This window comes from Tympanuchus pallidicinctus, unplaced genomic scaffold (assembly GCF_026119805.1).
Source record: "Tympanuchus pallidicinctus isolate F22 unplaced genomic scaffold, pur_lepc_1.0 scaffold2, whole genome shotgun sequence".
Classification (NCBI taxonomy): domain Eukaryota; kingdom Metazoa; phylum Chordata; class Aves; order Galliformes; family Phasianidae; genus Tympanuchus; species Tympanuchus pallidicinctus.
In genome coordinates, this window is record NW_026294721.1 from 11,432,420 (window position 1) to 11,448,353 (window position 15,934).

Consider the following 15,934-nt stretch of genomic DNA (forward strand, 5'->3'; position numbering starts at 1 on the left):
TGCTCAGCCCAAGCAGACAGATCCATGCAGCAGAGCAGGTACGGCTGGAAAACGTGCAGACATGAAACAAGGCCAAGCAGACCCTCTGGCTACTTCCCACATCCTCACACACGCACTTTGGTGCAGATTTACTGCTGTGAGGGAATATTAACACTTCTGTGCTCTACATTTTCCTTCTTTGGACTGTTCCTCCTGTTGTAGGGTGGAAATGCGTGTTTGTTTCCAAGCACCTCACAAACACAGCTCACCTCTCCGTGACAGACAAAGCCGCGGGCAGCTAAAAACAAGTCCCAGGATACAGACCAGGGTTTGGAACACATCCACACCTAAAGCAGTGTCTTTTTGGAGCCGTTTATAACGATGTCTACATTAGCAAAGCACTGAAAATGCTTTGAGCAGGCGGGTGTCACGAACCACACGGCTCTCCAGCCACCACTGAGTTCACACAGTCAATCCGGGGTCACTCCGGCCTCGCACCCGGGCAACCCCAGCGCAGCGGAGATCTGCCTTCCTCACGCCGCTCGGCGCACGGCCCGGCCCAGCAGTGCCCCGGGGCCGCTCACAAAATCGCTTTCGCTACTCTATGTCCGCGCATTCCGGGCTGAACCCGCTCCCCGCCCGGCGGCCCCGTACCTCTCTCCGCCGGCGCGGCCGCAGCAGCGCGCAGCGGCAGAGCAGGGCGGCGGCGACGGCCCCCAGCAGCAGCCCCAGCAGCACGGCGGGGGCCAGCAGGGCGGGCAGCACCCGCAGCGAGCGCGCCGAGAACTGCAGCCCCACCGCCCGCAGGCACTCCGGGACCGCCGCCATCGTGTTCGGCCCGACCCGGGCCGTTTCGGCCAAAGAGGAGGTCCCCGCCGCCCGTCCCCCCGCCCTTCTCCGTGGTGGGAGGAGACGGATGGCGGATGGATGCGAAGGCTGAGGCCCGGCCTGGATCGGGGCTGCGCTCGGAAGGGCTGCGCGGTGTTCCGCGGGCCGGGCCGGCGCCGCGCGGAGCTGGGCAGCTGCTGGCCGGGCTGCTCGTGGTACTGTTGCCCTCCGTGCCCGCTCAGCCCCTCGGGGCTGCAGCCCGTCGTCCCGCGCGGGAACACGGGGTTCCGGGCCCGCCCCGGGGGCACTGCGGGAGAACGGCGGCTGGGGTAAGGCGGTGTGCCCGCTCCCGGGGCTGGCGGGGGGTGCTCGCTGCAGGCCCTGCACAGGGCGGCGAGCTTCCGGGGCCTGATGTGCCGAGAGGCTTGGCACGGTGAAGTAAGGCGTTCATACGGTCATCCCCTCTGCCTCAAGCCTGGAAGGCTCAGGGGACCGTGTGCTGCTGGGGCTCTGTCACTGGGCGACCACCCGCCTTCCTGCTGTGATGAACACAGACTGCACTTGGAAGGCTCGCAGGCCCACCACTGCTGGCTTACATGCAGCCAGAACCCTGATAGTCACAAGGAGGCCCTGTGCTGGTCCCACGGGCAGGGATAGCTCCCAGGGATTGCATGGTAGGGCACTGCAAATCCCACACTGACACCAGCTGCGTTTATCTGTTCTTGAGTGGATGCATTTGATTTTTATATCGAATAACAGTGCTCTTGCCCACTGGTGTCAGCCTGCCATTAGGAATGCTATTAGTGGTTTAAGATAAGGCTTTTATTTTTTTCTCTCTAGGTAGTTGTTTAGCTGTCTGAAACTACACCAGTGTAGTTCTGTGTGGTGAATACTAGTGAATGTGTAGTGGGGGTTGGAAGGAGTCATAAACTGTTATCTACAGGCTGCCTTGGGAGGTGGTGGAGTACTGTTTGTGGGGGAGTTCAGGAAGAGGGTATATGTCACACTGAATGACATGGGCTACAGCAGTCACAGCATGGGTCAATGGCTGGACTAGATGATTTTCAAGATTCTATGATTCTGCCTTGTCTTTTGGCTATAAAAACTTCATAGGCGGGAAACAGTAGTGCTTGAAAATGAAGAAAGCAAATCCAACACTTATTTTTCCACCAGACAAAAAAAAAAACAATGTAAAATGTAGGGGAATGCATGCTGGCAATTTGGCTGCATTCAGTTAATTGTGAAGCATCATGGTAGCACTGTCCCATTGGGTTGGCACTGGGTCCTGCTTGCTGATGTGAAGCTCCTCATGGTGCCCTCTGGTATCATGAAAGTTTTCTGGAATTGACTGGAAGAAAATAAATGAATATTCAGATTCAGTTTTCTGGAATAGAGTATTGAGGAGAGCAGAATAAGACAGAAAGAAAAACAAGGAGCAAGGAGTGTTGTGGTGTCATTCCTAGTTGATGCAAATGGACACAAAAATATTGTAGATTTTGTGCATGAACTGTTGTAAAACCACAGATGAATGAATGCCTGGAGTCTCTAGAAGTCCTGAGTCATTTCTACACTAATTGCCTAGGCAGCAGGCTTGGCTAATAAGCTGCCTTCACTGCACTCATTTATGCATGCTTAGACTGCTGTTTGTCTGCTTTTGTTACAGGCTTGTTTACAAAGAAACTGTTGGCATTTAATGTTCACCCCATATATTGCAGAAGAGTCATATTTAGGATTTGTATTTATGAACAGGATTTATGTTAACACTTAAGCCATTCTCCTATGTTCTTGTATTTCATCAGTGATGAAAATAGTGTCATTACAGTCATTTACTACACTGGTACGCATTTTGTCAGTGCGCACAGACTGTTCTAGAAATATCTGGCAAAGATAAGTACTCATTTAATGTTATTTCTACTGCTGTATATATGCATATATGGCAAATTCATGTGTGTATTCATATGCATAAATCATCACCAGGAAAAAAATCGTTTAAGATTTCTGATGGAGTTTTGTGTTGTTTTGGTGCTCCTGAGCAATCAAAATTCAGGGTCATCTAGATTGTTCAGCTAATGAGAAGAAATTAGTGCTGGAGTGAGAGATGTAGTAATTTAGTTATGCAGGAGGACCTGTGCAACTGAGTGGTTGGAGATATGTAAATAGTGCCCAACAAAGAGCCTGATGTGTCCCAGAGCTGCATCCCAGGGCTCAGAGAGCTGCATGTGCTTATTTTCTGCTTAAAAATGCTAAGATGTCTTGCGCTTCCTGTAATGTTGAGGGAAGGTGCCCTATCTTAAGTCAGAATTGTTTTCACACAAGGTTAACAGACACTGCAGCTGTAGCAGTAATCAAGATGATGAATTTCTCAAGCAGGTAAAGAGTAAAATTGCCCCTTACTTGCTCTACTGTAATAATGGTGTTGTTGTATGTTGGGACTAACACTATTTGTACACAGTGCTTGGGAGCATACAGGAACAGCAAGTGCAGGTCACACTGTTTGGTGAACTTGGAAGATAGCTGTTAATCAGCTGGCTCTCATAACTGTATTCTCTCTCCCTGGGAACCATTTTTGTTGAACGAGAACTTGTTTATGTGACTGCTCCATCATGTTCAAAACACTGGACATTATAAAGTACTAGTTTCCTTTATTGAAGTTTTAGAGCTGTGATTTTTCTAACAATCTCCATGGTCTGGACACAGGCCGGAGTCTCATAAGCTACAGTTCTTAGCCCGTGGTCTCTTTGGATCTGCTTAGGCTTGTTTATTCAATACGAACTGATTCCTGCTGCTCCTAGCAATGGGATTTGCCTGTGTCCTCGGTTCTACATTTGAAAAGAATTATTGTTTAAGAACAGACTCATACTTAATATCAAACACTTCTGCTCTACTGTTGTGCAGTCTCAGTCTCGTAATACCAAATACAAATAGAACCAGAGAACCAAGTGTGCATACTCTTATGACAGTGCAGCAGCACTCATACTGCTTATACTGCTTGACAAGCCAGTGTTGTATCTCTTGTATGAGTTGATTTTGGAAACTCAAGGCTTGGTGGAATAGGATTCTAACTGTAAAGCATAAATTCTTCTTAAGAATTTAATTAATATTAAATGATTACGAAAACAATTGTTTTTTATAATTGCTTTCTTCTGTTTTAACTTCAGGTTATCACAGATGATCCGTGGCTTCAAAAAGAGACAAAATGTCTGGGGATGACAGGTATGTAGCTGTTTCCTTGTCAGCCTGTGGGAATCTCAGCACTCCAAGGAGATGGGTGTGCAATTGGGCAGGGGACTGAGGCTGTGCCTAGTTTTTTACATGCCCTCTAAGTTGGGAGGAAGGAAAGAGAGAAGAAACGATGCAGTCTAGTTCTAAATCCATCAGGATTTTTACCAGAGATTCTGGCCCAACAAACCGAATCTGAGTGGTTCCCAGAGTACTGTTGTGCCTTACTCCATAATTCAGTTTGCTGGAGGAGCATGACTATCTGTACTTGTCTATAAATATGTGCTGTCAGCATTTCTGTCCTGACGTGCAGCCCTACTGAGGTAGAAGCACTCATGGTGTCCTATTTCTGTACCTGTCAGTGGGACATCTTCATCCAGGACCATTGGGGAAATTTCTCTTGGAAATTAGGCTCCCCAAGCAGTTCATATAGAAAGGAGCCTCTATGAGATGACCTTCCTTCCTTGCCCCAGATCATTTTCAGGAGGAGTTCTCTTTCCCTTTTAGTGATAAGGATGTGTAGGAAGCACACCGATTCCCTGTGTTGCAGAAAAACCATGTTACTTGAGTCTGGTCGACAGCTTGTTGCTTTTCAGAAGCTATCATTACCACTACATGTTTGCTAACACTTCCAGTAGCTTTGCTAACACTTTCAGTAGCTACTCCTGAAACTATCTTTGAACTATCTTTATACTTGAAGGAATCACTTGCAGCTTAAAGGAGCTGCATCTGAAGACTGCTGCCACAGACACTTTGAGTAGATCTGAACAAATTTTGTAGTTTCTCTGAGTCTCTGGTCTTTATTTTCTTTATCAGAGATAATAAATAACATGCTGCTTCACAGAAGTGTTGTGGAGATAAGTTATTAAGGATTATTGCATTATGGAGGAGGTAATGTCTGTAACAGACCCTTCCTCCATGGCAGAGGATGCCATTCCCCAAAGGATGATTCCATAACATTCATTTGCCAAGAAATTACACACACCGAAGCAGTCATCTAGTGAGATGTCTCTAATTTCTTTGCCCAGTGCCGTGGCTAATTCAAAATGAGTTTGTTAATTTAAATAAGAAAGCAAATAATTCAGATTTTCTCAGGTTTCCTGTTTGTTTTTCCTCCCCACTGTATTTATATGATATAAGCTTTTCTGCTCACATCTTCCTTTCTTATGAGTTACAAATTAATAACATATAATCCACTGAGAAGGGAATTGCATGTGGTTTTATAGTTCAGAAGAACCTTATGGCACTAGACAAAGTGAAGTAATTGGAAGATTTTAATGATTTTTTGTGTGTGTCTGTATTATTTGCTGATTGTCTTCCATTCCCACTAGTAGGTAATTACACATGTTAAAGGAAAGGCTGCTACAAGTGCTGGATCATATGCCTGATTTTATATCTGAGAATTGTCCCATACTAGTAAGAATATATTTTTAACACATTTAAAGCTGAGTTCTAAGAGGTTTGCTTGATCAAGATAGTAGAATGTTTATTTCTTACTGAAGAAGTTCTCAGTGAAAGCAGTGAGATTGGAACTTCTGCATAAAACATTTGCCACTGAAAATGGCAGCGTATTGAATTGAAACTATTTGTGACAGCACACAGATTTCACAGTTCCTGGTTGAAGTTTTTTTTCAATTTTTTTCTGAGTAAGACTAGAAAAAGCAGACCCAAAATACCTCTGTGATAGGGAAGCACAATGGATTTGTAGAATTATGTTATAGCCTGGCTTAATTTAGCAAAACAAGCATGAAAAATAGATTTGTTTTGTCTGGTTGGTGCCTGTAATTTCTTTGACTTTGTAACAAGGAAAGCTAATGGCAGCATTCAAAACTGCAATACAGTAAATTACTACCTTTGCTTGTTCATTGTTGTGTGTAATTGAAAAGACTTTAAATTGGATCTGGTATCCTGGATGGTTTTTAGGACAAGGAATAATTGAGAACAGCAACAAAAATAATATAGTAAACAGGTATATTTAACTCTTTCCTTTCCTTGCTGAAATAAAGCCAAGTAATTCAAAGCTTTACTGATAAATTCAGAGGAAAAGCAAATCAGACTGTGATTTGGGACTTGAAATATGCAACCTGTGAGAGCTGAGAATTAGAATGACTGTTTTTAAATGAATTAATTTTTAAAAGTGAACTTGACATTTCACAAACTTGTCACAGCCTTCACCCTCTTACATATATTATCAGTTTAGGGTTTATTGTAAAAATATGGGAGCCTTAAGGACATGCTGAAATCTTTGCTGGAAATCTATTACAAGACTATTTAATTTAATATCATCCTATTTAATTGCTGTACCTTTATCTTAACTGCTATCAAGTACTTATAAGGCACGGGAGGTTGTAGAAGTTGTACCTACCACGAATACTAATCTACACCCTTGGTGTATTCAGGATGCAGCCTTTTTAGTCCAGTGGCTCAGGCTTGTAGTTTAGTATTGAAGGTCCCCACACTAGCATCGTAGCCAAGGACAATAGGCTGATCGCAAACAGAGGACAGTTTCTTTTCTTAGATAGCTATTCTTCCATCTCCAGCTCATGTGAACACAAACCTGTCATCATGAAGACTTCACGTGGCAGGGTAGGTGCATTTTGTACCACACTGGGTCCTCTCTGTATTTGACAGAAAGCAATTGTAATGAGAGGTGATGGTGGGAGACCTCTTCTCTCTATTTGTTTTGTATGTGGCTTGACTGTGGCTGCTAAAATTCCAAGAGCGTAAGGTCACCACCCAAAGCAGTAGTGCACAAAACAAATGAGTTGTCAAATGACTGTGCAGGGGGAATAGCAAGGGAAATTGAACTCGGTTGCTGTTTGTTCTGGTCTGATTATGCATTTGAGACTGTTACAATTACTTGGGCACGTTTCAAATTTTATTATTGAGGCTCTGTGTGAGGGACTGAGTGAGTGCTGTAGGAACATGTGTTAAAATAGAATGGCAGTCTTCTAGCTGTTTCTGTTAAATTAATTTTATTTTCATGTTTTCATTTGGCAATTCAATACAAAGTCAAACTGCCAGCACTAGTAATTCACTAGGAATATGCAATTTTAGGCAGGGTTCTGGTATATCTGTTTGTATATTTGGTTATGTAGGATTAAATAATTGGAAAATATTTAAATAACATGCTGATGAAGTAAGTTCAAATATTTATCGACTTGATTATAGACTGTAAATGTATGGAATGTTTAACATACATCACTGAGGAAGAGAAAGAAAATTTCATCTTGGAGATTATTTTATTCTCTCCCATCTCAGAAGAAAGTAAAACTACTGCCTTTCTTTGATGAATGTTTCATTTGGTGTCTTTGGGGATGTTTGCAGTAAAGCCCCAGATGAAGCCTCATGCTCTGTGGTGATGCTCACTGGAGGATGTTTTGGCCTCAGGCTCGACACGTGGGGAGCTCCTGGCTGGGAGGTGCTCTGGCTGAGCAGCTTGGCAGCATGTGGCTGGAACTGCTCTTCAGCTAGCAAAGTTTGTGTTTCAAAAAGGACTGACAATAGCTTCTGTTTAGAATCAATGGAAGTGAACACTGTGCAGCTCAAATAATGGCTTTTTTGAAAGCAGCCGGAAAAATGACAAAGATTAAAACTGCAAGAGAGTGGAAGGAATAGAGTACAGAGTTGGTGTAACAATTGAGATGCACCTCTGAAGAGGCACTGACAATGGTGTGCTCTCATTTTTGATCTGCAGGGTATCAAAAAGAAATCTCGATGCTTGTTAGTGAAAGGCCGCAGAAGTCAAGCAACAGTATTTTCTAACCTCAGATGAATCTACTTGTAAAAAAGCAATTTCAGAACAGAAATCTAGGATAGACTTGGAAACCTCAGAGCATCTTATGCCTGTAATATCCTTTCTGAGGTGTTCAGTATTGGGCTTTTCAAACAATGTTCAGCTATCTACAATCCATGTAGGACCTCATCTGAGAAGAAGCAGTATGTGAATTGATAAATACAAATATGTTGTCATGAGGTTAAAGTATTCAATGAATTCTGTAGAAAAGCAGTTACATTCTGGCAGGTCAACTGGTCTGAGTGACAGTTAAATATTTGTGGATCAAGAAAAGCATATTTTGTTTAACTGACATTTGACACTACAGAAAGTAATGAGATATAAAAGTGTTGCTTTACTGGCAAGGGAAACCAGGTTATTAGCAAACAGCCTGTGCTGTTAAACATAAAGGATGAGAAAAAAATGGACATGCATCACACTGATGTATCTATTTGAGCAAAGCCTTCCCCTAAATACTAGGGAGATGCAAGTGAATTTGCAGAAGTATCCTTGTAATTGTCATCAACGTCAAGACTGCTTGATGTAACATGAAGAACCTGCCAAATCCTTGGCCTTTCATTACCACTGATGGAGAAGCCAAATAACATCTCTGGAACCTTATGCTGGGTGCTGTCCACGTTGCTGAGGATGTAAGTGATGACAAAGCACAACTTGAAAGCAGTTATCTGTGTAATTAATAATCCAGATCTCTATTCGGAGGCAAAGAAAATGATCCATTGATTAAATCTGTTATTATGGACTTGGTACCATCCAGAGGGAAGTATCAGAGTTCTCTGTCACATGAAAAGGGCAGTTGTAGTTGGATATGCTGATGGAGAGCTCTCATGGTATAGGGCACAAAGAACAAAAGGTATTTAATGAATCAGTTACTCCTCTTGTCTGACTGCCTTCATCCAAGATGCAGAAGGAAGTGATGTGCTAGGAAAGAAACACTATAGGGGCAATAGTTGCTCAGCAGAGCCCATACATATTTGCATGTTGCCTTCTGAATCTTGTAAAGCTCTAAGAAGAAGCTCCATATCTTCAATTAGGGCTTCTTTTTCTATAAGGGAAAATGCTTCTCCTGTAGTCTGTCAAGAACAGGAAAGTTGGTGTTCCACCTCTGTAGGTGTGAGGTGGCAATTGCATCAACATCTAAAAGGCACAGCATGTATGAAAAGAATCCTTTCAGTGTTTCAATATATATAGGAAGAGACATGATTCTGTTGTCAGAGCATAGACTTGGATCTGTTGTAGGCAAGATATAATATGCTGCTTGATCTTTTGGGGAATGCTGTGGCCAGGTGGGACCAGGCTGGCAGCCAGCACTTCAGTTCAGCACTGGCAGCATTCCAGGTGATTTGGGCTGTTGCTTCATCTTGAAACTGAAATGCAACATGCATGAATGCCCTGAAAAATACCAGCCCAAAAAGTATGCAGACATTTGGTATTATAACTAAGTGTTGCTGTTCTCCTAACCAAATTTTTCTTACTATTTTTATGGTCCCTAAATTGGTCTGCGTCTGTTGCACTGTGAATATTTTAAGTATGCAAGTGAAATTTAGGGAAATGAATTAAAATTAGCTGTAAAATCTAAACAAGTAATTTTTCCTGGCCTGTATAAGCACAGTTTTATCCAGTATAAACCACTCTCACAAATAAAAAAACATGGGATCTTGCATGAAGCTCCCTAAGGTGCAGCTGTCCATCTGGGTTCTGTAAGCAGCAGGAATGAATCTCATTCCTTATGTTATGTTAACAAAAGCCTTTTCAGTGATCCGTGTGCATTCATAGACACGTAATAGGACCTTCATCTGAACATTGAGTTATAATTGTGCTGTGAACTCCTTTTCTATTTACAGCTGATATTATTTCTCTGTATTGGTTTTACAACGCAAAACTGTCTTTTGTAAAACAGGAGGCTTCTCATAATTGTGAGGTTGTCAGTATGTTCAGTATTTTCAGTATGTTCAGCTTTTTATATTTCATTAACATTTAATAGTTGAAAACAATAAAAATTTACAAAACCAGCCATTCGCCAAAAAGCCTTTGCTCTTCAGTAAGAGCTTTTGTTCCCATGCGTATGTATTGCTAATGATTAAAACACAGGGTTTAGAAATAGGTAATAAGCGAAAACTATTATGCAGAGAGTGACAAAATGTATCTTTCAACATAGAAAGCCAACTATCATTTTGAAATTTTCATTTCCATTTTTTTTCCATTCAACAGCTTTATTTTTTACAGCTAGGAGATTGCTGAATTTTAGTATAATCTCCTATTGTCATGTGTGCATTTCTTAGATGAAACTAATTATCACATAATTTTAAAGCTCTTGTAATTTCATGTAGTATCATGGCATAAACTTTACTAAAAATGTGAGAGTTGGTGAATAGGATAGCACTGATATTTGTAGTTACTAAATTGAAATGTTTGATTCAGTAGTACTCCAAATCAGCTGAAAAGTAATTGACACCTGTAGTCAACCAAGAAGTATTTTTGTTCTGAATATGTGCTGAAAAATGTAATGGTTAATTGGCAGACTGTTGCAGAAGCACGCCACTCTTAATAGTGAGGCCACTCACATTGTAGAGTGCTTCAATTATTTATGCTTTGCTGAAAAGATTCTTTGTGTTGAAAATATTAATAGTTGATTTATTGCTGAAACTTTTTAATTCATGCGTTAGGTGATTTAATGTGGAGCTCCCTTGGTAGGATGCAGTTCTAATTCTTGCTGGCTTTTCTTGAGCAAGTGCCGTCTCTGTTTCCTACCTACCCCCAATCTCTGTTTTCCTACCTACCCTCCATTGCCTGTTTAGATTTTAAGTGCTCTAGGGTAACGTATGCTGGTCCCCATGTGTGTGCAGAGCACGGGGTACCACGATCCCATCCCAGGCATGACATGCACCAAAGCAGCTGCTGCGCAAGAGCCGCCTTTAATTCTAATACAGAGTCTTGCCCTGGTTTCAGCACTGCAGTTGCCTCTGATGGTTCAAGCAAATGAAGTCCCTGATCTGATCTTGACTTCTGCAGCCTTGGATGATCAGTGGAGCCATTCGATATTTGCTCTGATACCCTCATGGACAAGGAAGATTTTGTTCAAACGAGATTCTTCTGTTAACTACCAGCTGGTCAGTAAAAAGATAGTTTGCTGATTCCAGTGTTTATAAGCATCACAGCAATTATATCAAAAAGTGGATGTTGGTGGAAAATTGCTATTCAGTTAGTGCATTTTTAATTATGTCCTAGGTGATTATGTTCAGTTTAGATGGCTTCAGCAATACCAAATGGTCGGGAGGCTTCTAAATAATTATTGTAGCAGATACAGCTATGTGATTGCTTTTTAAATTCTGGCACATAGTAATGAATTGCATCTGTATAGACTGCTGAACTTTATACACAGCATATTTTTGTTAGGGAAGCTTGATAGCCAGGAGATGAGTATGTCAGTTAATACACTGGTAGTTAAGAGTGGGAGTCTATACAAATATATACATATTTTTTTCTAATTTCCTTATTTACACTATTTAACTTGTGCTGCAGTTTGTGAATTGTTTCTTTTATTATATCATCTTTTCACCTTTCATCACAGTCTGAAGATGTGTCCAAGTTGTCAGCATCCTCTGGCTTTGGAATAACCCTTCAGAAATGTGCTGTGGTAAGGTTTGTTTACATTTATCTAGTTAATTTGATAGGAAATTTGTACTCAAATGTCCTTTAAAAACAGTTGACAGAATGGTATCCATACTGAATGTGAGCACATTTTTATGTTGAGATGATTGTTCTCTATGCAAGATGAGTAATTTTGCGTTGATGATTCATATCTGAATGAAGTCAGTGAAATCTTTTCCCAGACTTCAGAGGATTTTGATTATGTCCATTGTAAAGTACCTCTGTGTGAATCTGTGAAAATAGAAATGTGAGAAAGCAAGTGAACGAGACTGAGTAATGACAGAAACTTCTTTAGAGAATGTGATAAGCCTTCTGAGATACATTGGCTTAACTGTGTGTGCCTTACCAGTGTCAAGTATGGACTCCTTCTGAAGCATAGGCGACTGAGCTCTGTGTTGCCTACTCTGTCCTTGAACATCCTGTCACAAAGCCGTGGAAGAGTCCACAAGTTACAGTCAGCATAGTGAATAGAACCTAGCTAAGAGCAGAGTTTTTTAATGAAAAAAAAAAAAAATCATTTGACTTGCATTAAATGCTTATGAGGAGCAAAGGCCTCGCTGATTGAAAGAATTTTCAAGTTTTGCATTTTACATTCATTTTACGTTTTCAGCTAGCATACATTGGTAGATCTACTTAGACTGTTATTTCTTCTTTCATTTTTTTTCCTCCTGTTTTTTGTTTTGTTTTTTTCCCATGTTGGTTGAATCATGTATGAATTTTGTCGTTGGAGACAGTGCTTGCCCCTTGGAAAAGGAAAGTGCATCCAACTTTAAGGCAAATCTGAATTCAAACATCGACATGCTATATTTGAGGATAGAGAATTTAGTACCCAGTACAGAAGAGGTGACATTATGACCTGCACCAGATCATCTGCACAGAAAGAGAATGAATATTCATTGCACTCATGGCACTCATTAGCTATAATGTCATTATTGAAATGGCTGCGTGTCATAATTAATGAGGCTGAATAGTGAGCATTTCAGGAGTAAGAAACAGTAACACAGAATATTCTGAATATTTTTGGACTGTGGATTTCCAGTTTTTATATTGGAGCTTTTCAAAATGAGAGTTTGAGATTGTTACATGCAGTTGTTTTCTGCTATTCATAGCATAGCCTCATGCTTACTAATTAAAAGTTGTGAAATCCTGCTGTACAAGATTAAAGTTAGTCTGCTGTAGATGCTAGGATTATTAAAAAATAATTCTGCAATGCTACCTGTTGTAAATTACTGAAAACTGTGCGATTGTATGTGAATTGTCCTCCATCTTCAAATGTATTTTGTGTTTTGTTTCTCTTTGCTTACCTTGTCATCTACTTCAATCTTAATTCATTACAACAGATGCTTTCCTACTAAGAGGCAGACTGGCCGTATGGTTGTCTTTAACTGTTTTAAATGAGAAGAAAAAAAAGTGAATCTGCACATTTCCCAACCACTAGCCATGACTGACTGCTCAGAGCATGGAGATGACATACGTTTCCTTCTTGAAGACAGTGTTTTTCCAACACTTAATCATAGAAATCCATTGGCTGTAATTAGGGTGTTCAGATTTCACTTGCGCTTTGAGTGCCCAGTTCTTCTTTCTTACCAGAAATGTGCTCCTTTAGGACCTACATTGTGCAGTATCACATGAGCATTTAGTAGTGCTTCATAATGACAAATTCTTCAGCAGAGCCGAAATCTTTAAATTTGTCTGTTTGGCTTTTAAAAACTTACCTGTCTCATTTTGGACTCCTAAGCATTCTCATGTCTTAGATCACCTTTCTTTGAAGTTGGTTTCAAATATCCTCCATTCCTTTCACTTCCATGGCAATTCCTCCTGAAACGTTCTTTCATTTGCTGTGGTTCTTTTCATTCCGCTCACCCATGTACTTGGAGTGAGATCTGTTGTAGGGGATGATAACACACTTCAGTGGCAGAGAGAAAATGAAATAAGCACTTATCACCGTCATCAGTGGCTGTCACCGAGTTCTGTTCTGGTTGGCAGCTTAATGATGTGCTCCAAAAGTGAGAAAAAATATCTTGAGGCAAATCAGAGTTGCAACTTAAAGGCGATACCAGCAGCCAGTGATCTCAATGGCAGCAGCATATGGAGAACATTGTGTCTAGGAGAGATGAAACCCAACAGTTTCCCTACTTCTTGGTTCTCATCTGCTGCTTTATTCACTCATATCAAAAAAACAAAACAAGTTTTCCCCACTGCCACTTAGCATAAAACTCATTGCTGATCAGAAATAAGCAAAGTCTGACAAGTATTTAAAGTTATTGACAAATGCAGCATGGCCTTTTGGCTGCCTGATGAAAACTGCAGTAGAAAATAGGCAACAGATTTGTGATCTCTCTGATGGGTTGCTTTGTTTAATCACTGAATTAAGAATTTTATTAAATTAAATGAAAAGGAAATGCAATTTTAGTTGGGCAAAGATAATACATACGATATGTAAGTGTGCATTAAAACTCTGGACTAGCAGAAGGAAAGGACTAATGCTTCCATTCCCTCACCTACTTATGAGTATACACAACCTACTTTTGGCTATTCTGTTGTAGGTATTTGCCTCAGTTACTGTCTGGTTAAAAGCATGGGATAAGACCACTAAATCTGAATTTTTGCCTTCATCTCACAGAAGAGCAAGAGAAAGGTGTAGGAAAACAAATGAACGAATGAAAAGTCTCAGTTTTCTCATTTTTTCCAGCTCCTTTATACTTTTTTTTATGTGTGTAAGCCCATCCACACTTACAATGGAACATAACGTAGTAGGTACAACTTGTGTAACATAGTATTTACAGCTTGTGTGGCTTCAACCTGAATTCTTTCAAGATGTATTTTCTTGATTCATTGATTAGGTCAAGTTTTAGTTTATAAAGGAAAGCAATTTGGGATGTGAGAAGTATGCTCGAAGTAATTTCATTTTGTTACATTAACATTTTCATTAGTTAACAAATGCTTAATTGAATAAATAGAAAAAATCACCTAACTGCATTGCTAGAGCTTGCTTATTAATTCATGAACTTTGCCACTGTCTGGAAGCACAGCTCTGAACCCCAAGTGCATTGGTGGTTCAATCAGCCCTTAAGTCAAAAGAGCAAATAAGTGGCAGCTGGCACTCTTGGGAGAGTTGCTTGAAAAAAAGAATGGAAATAGAGAAGAGTGAAGAGAATGAACTGTCAATGAGAACAGCTCGCAGAAGAAACATCTCTGTGATACAAAAATTAAGAATTTTACAGAATCTGATTTTAAGTTGTTATATGGTTTTGCTTATCGAAGGGATGTTCAAATTCTGGTTTTCAGTTACTTCTGGCTCAGCAAGAGAGCTGGGTTTTTAACTACTGCTTTTCTGTCTCTTTGTCTCTAAGCAACGGCATAGCATACCGAAAATTAAAGTCTCCTTGAGATTTTGAGATCAAACCAAGTATAATGTTGCTTGTAGGTCACTGAGAATGCCTTCAAAAAATGAATTACTTGTATAGTGAACTTTTGCTATTAATCAGGATGACAAATTTTGCTGATTAAATGCATGTACAGCTATTTTGTACTGTTAATATTTCTCTTTTCAGGTGGATGTGGAACATGACCCTCAAATTGCATACATTAGACTTCTGATTAATAACACCAACTCACTGCTCTCGAGAAACATCACTGATCTTATCCTTCTGGACAATATCACTGGTCTACATGTTCAAAAAGACAGTGGTAATGAGACAAGAGATGGGATGCAAATTTACAGGAAAAGATTCTTGCAAGGTAACAAACTGTGCAAAGATGTAGCCCTGATTACACAGGAGGAAGAACATCTGTTCAAATCAGTATATTTATTTATTTTTGATGGTGTAAACTCTCCAATTATCAATGTCATGGTTCTATGTTTTTTTTTTTTATTTTTTGTTTTTGGGTTTCAGTATTCCACATCAAAACATCATGTAGTGTACGGGACATTGAAGTGTCACTGCCCCAATCCCAGTACCTATCCCTGTACATTACAGCAGTCACGGGATCTGGCCCTTCCGGGTGGGGGGGGCGCTCTCTTGCTGCCTGGCAGTGGGTGCTGGAGGTGCTTTCCTGGCCGTTCCAAGCTTTTCAGGTTTGACTCGGTCCCAGGAACTCTCTCTCTTATCTTGTCTGATTTATTAATCTCAATTTCAATTAAATTGTATATATTGTGTTATCTTGTATTCCGATATTATAGTAAAATAAGTTTTCCTCCATAGATTGTTGCCGCTGCTCTTTTCCTCCCTTCCTTCCTTCCCATTTTTGTGGGACTGGGGTGGGGGGGAGGAGGGCAGAGACCTGTCGCCCCTGTCACGAACATAGATTGATCTAGTCAACTCCGTGACAATCAATTATTACAGGTGAAATATTCTCTATCAGGTTTTGTGCTGCAGTTTAAAATTCTTTTAACTCACATTTTGGCTCCTGACTTTAAACTTCCTCTAACCTCGAAGGCACACAGTGAGCTCTTGAAATTTA

At 40.7% G+C, this 15,934-nt stretch overlaps 3 protein-coding genes across 4 annotated transcripts in view; 2 read left to right on the top strand and 1 right to left on the bottom strand.

The window, feature by feature from the left end:
* Nucleotides 1-846, bottom strand: part of EVC (EvC ciliary complex subunit 1) — a 51,310-nt gene extending 50,464 nt beyond the window's left edge. Inside the window, exon 1 of one of the 2 annotated variants that reach the window (XM_052681654.1) lies at nucleotides 634-846. In XM_052681654.1, the coding sequence (XP_052537614.1) occupies nucleotides 634-807 (174 nt within the window). In that variant the 5' untranslated portion in view covers nucleotides 808-846. The remainder of the gene's footprint in view (nucleotides 1-633) is intronic. The other variant, XM_052681653.1, reaches the window with a different exon arrangement.
* An 18-nt stretch (nucleotides 847-864) lies between these two features.
* The window catches only part of EVC2 (EvC ciliary complex subunit 2), a 65,709-nt gene continuing 50,639 nt past the window's right edge, over nucleotides 865-15,934 (top strand). Inside the window, exons 1-5 of the mRNA XM_052681687.1 lie at nucleotides 865-1,136; nucleotides 3,966-4,020; nucleotides 10,769-10,929; nucleotides 11,391-11,456; nucleotides 15,025-15,211. Coding sequence (XP_052537647.1) covers nucleotides 903-1,136; nucleotides 3,966-4,020; nucleotides 10,769-10,929; nucleotides 11,391-11,456; nucleotides 15,025-15,211 — 703 coding nt within the window. The 5' untranslated portion in view covers nucleotides 865-902. The remainder of the gene's footprint in view (nucleotides 1,137-3,965; nucleotides 4,021-10,768; nucleotides 10,930-11,390; nucleotides 11,457-15,024; nucleotides 15,212-15,934) is intronic.
* The window catches only part of STX18 (syntaxin 18), a 540,575-nt gene continuing 531,007 nt past the window's right edge, over nucleotides 6,367-15,934 (top strand). Inside the window, exon 1 of the mRNA XM_052681675.1 lies at nucleotides 6,367-6,374. The gene's annotated coding sequence lies outside the window, so the exon portion shown is untranslated. The remainder of the gene's footprint in view (nucleotides 6,375-15,934) is intronic.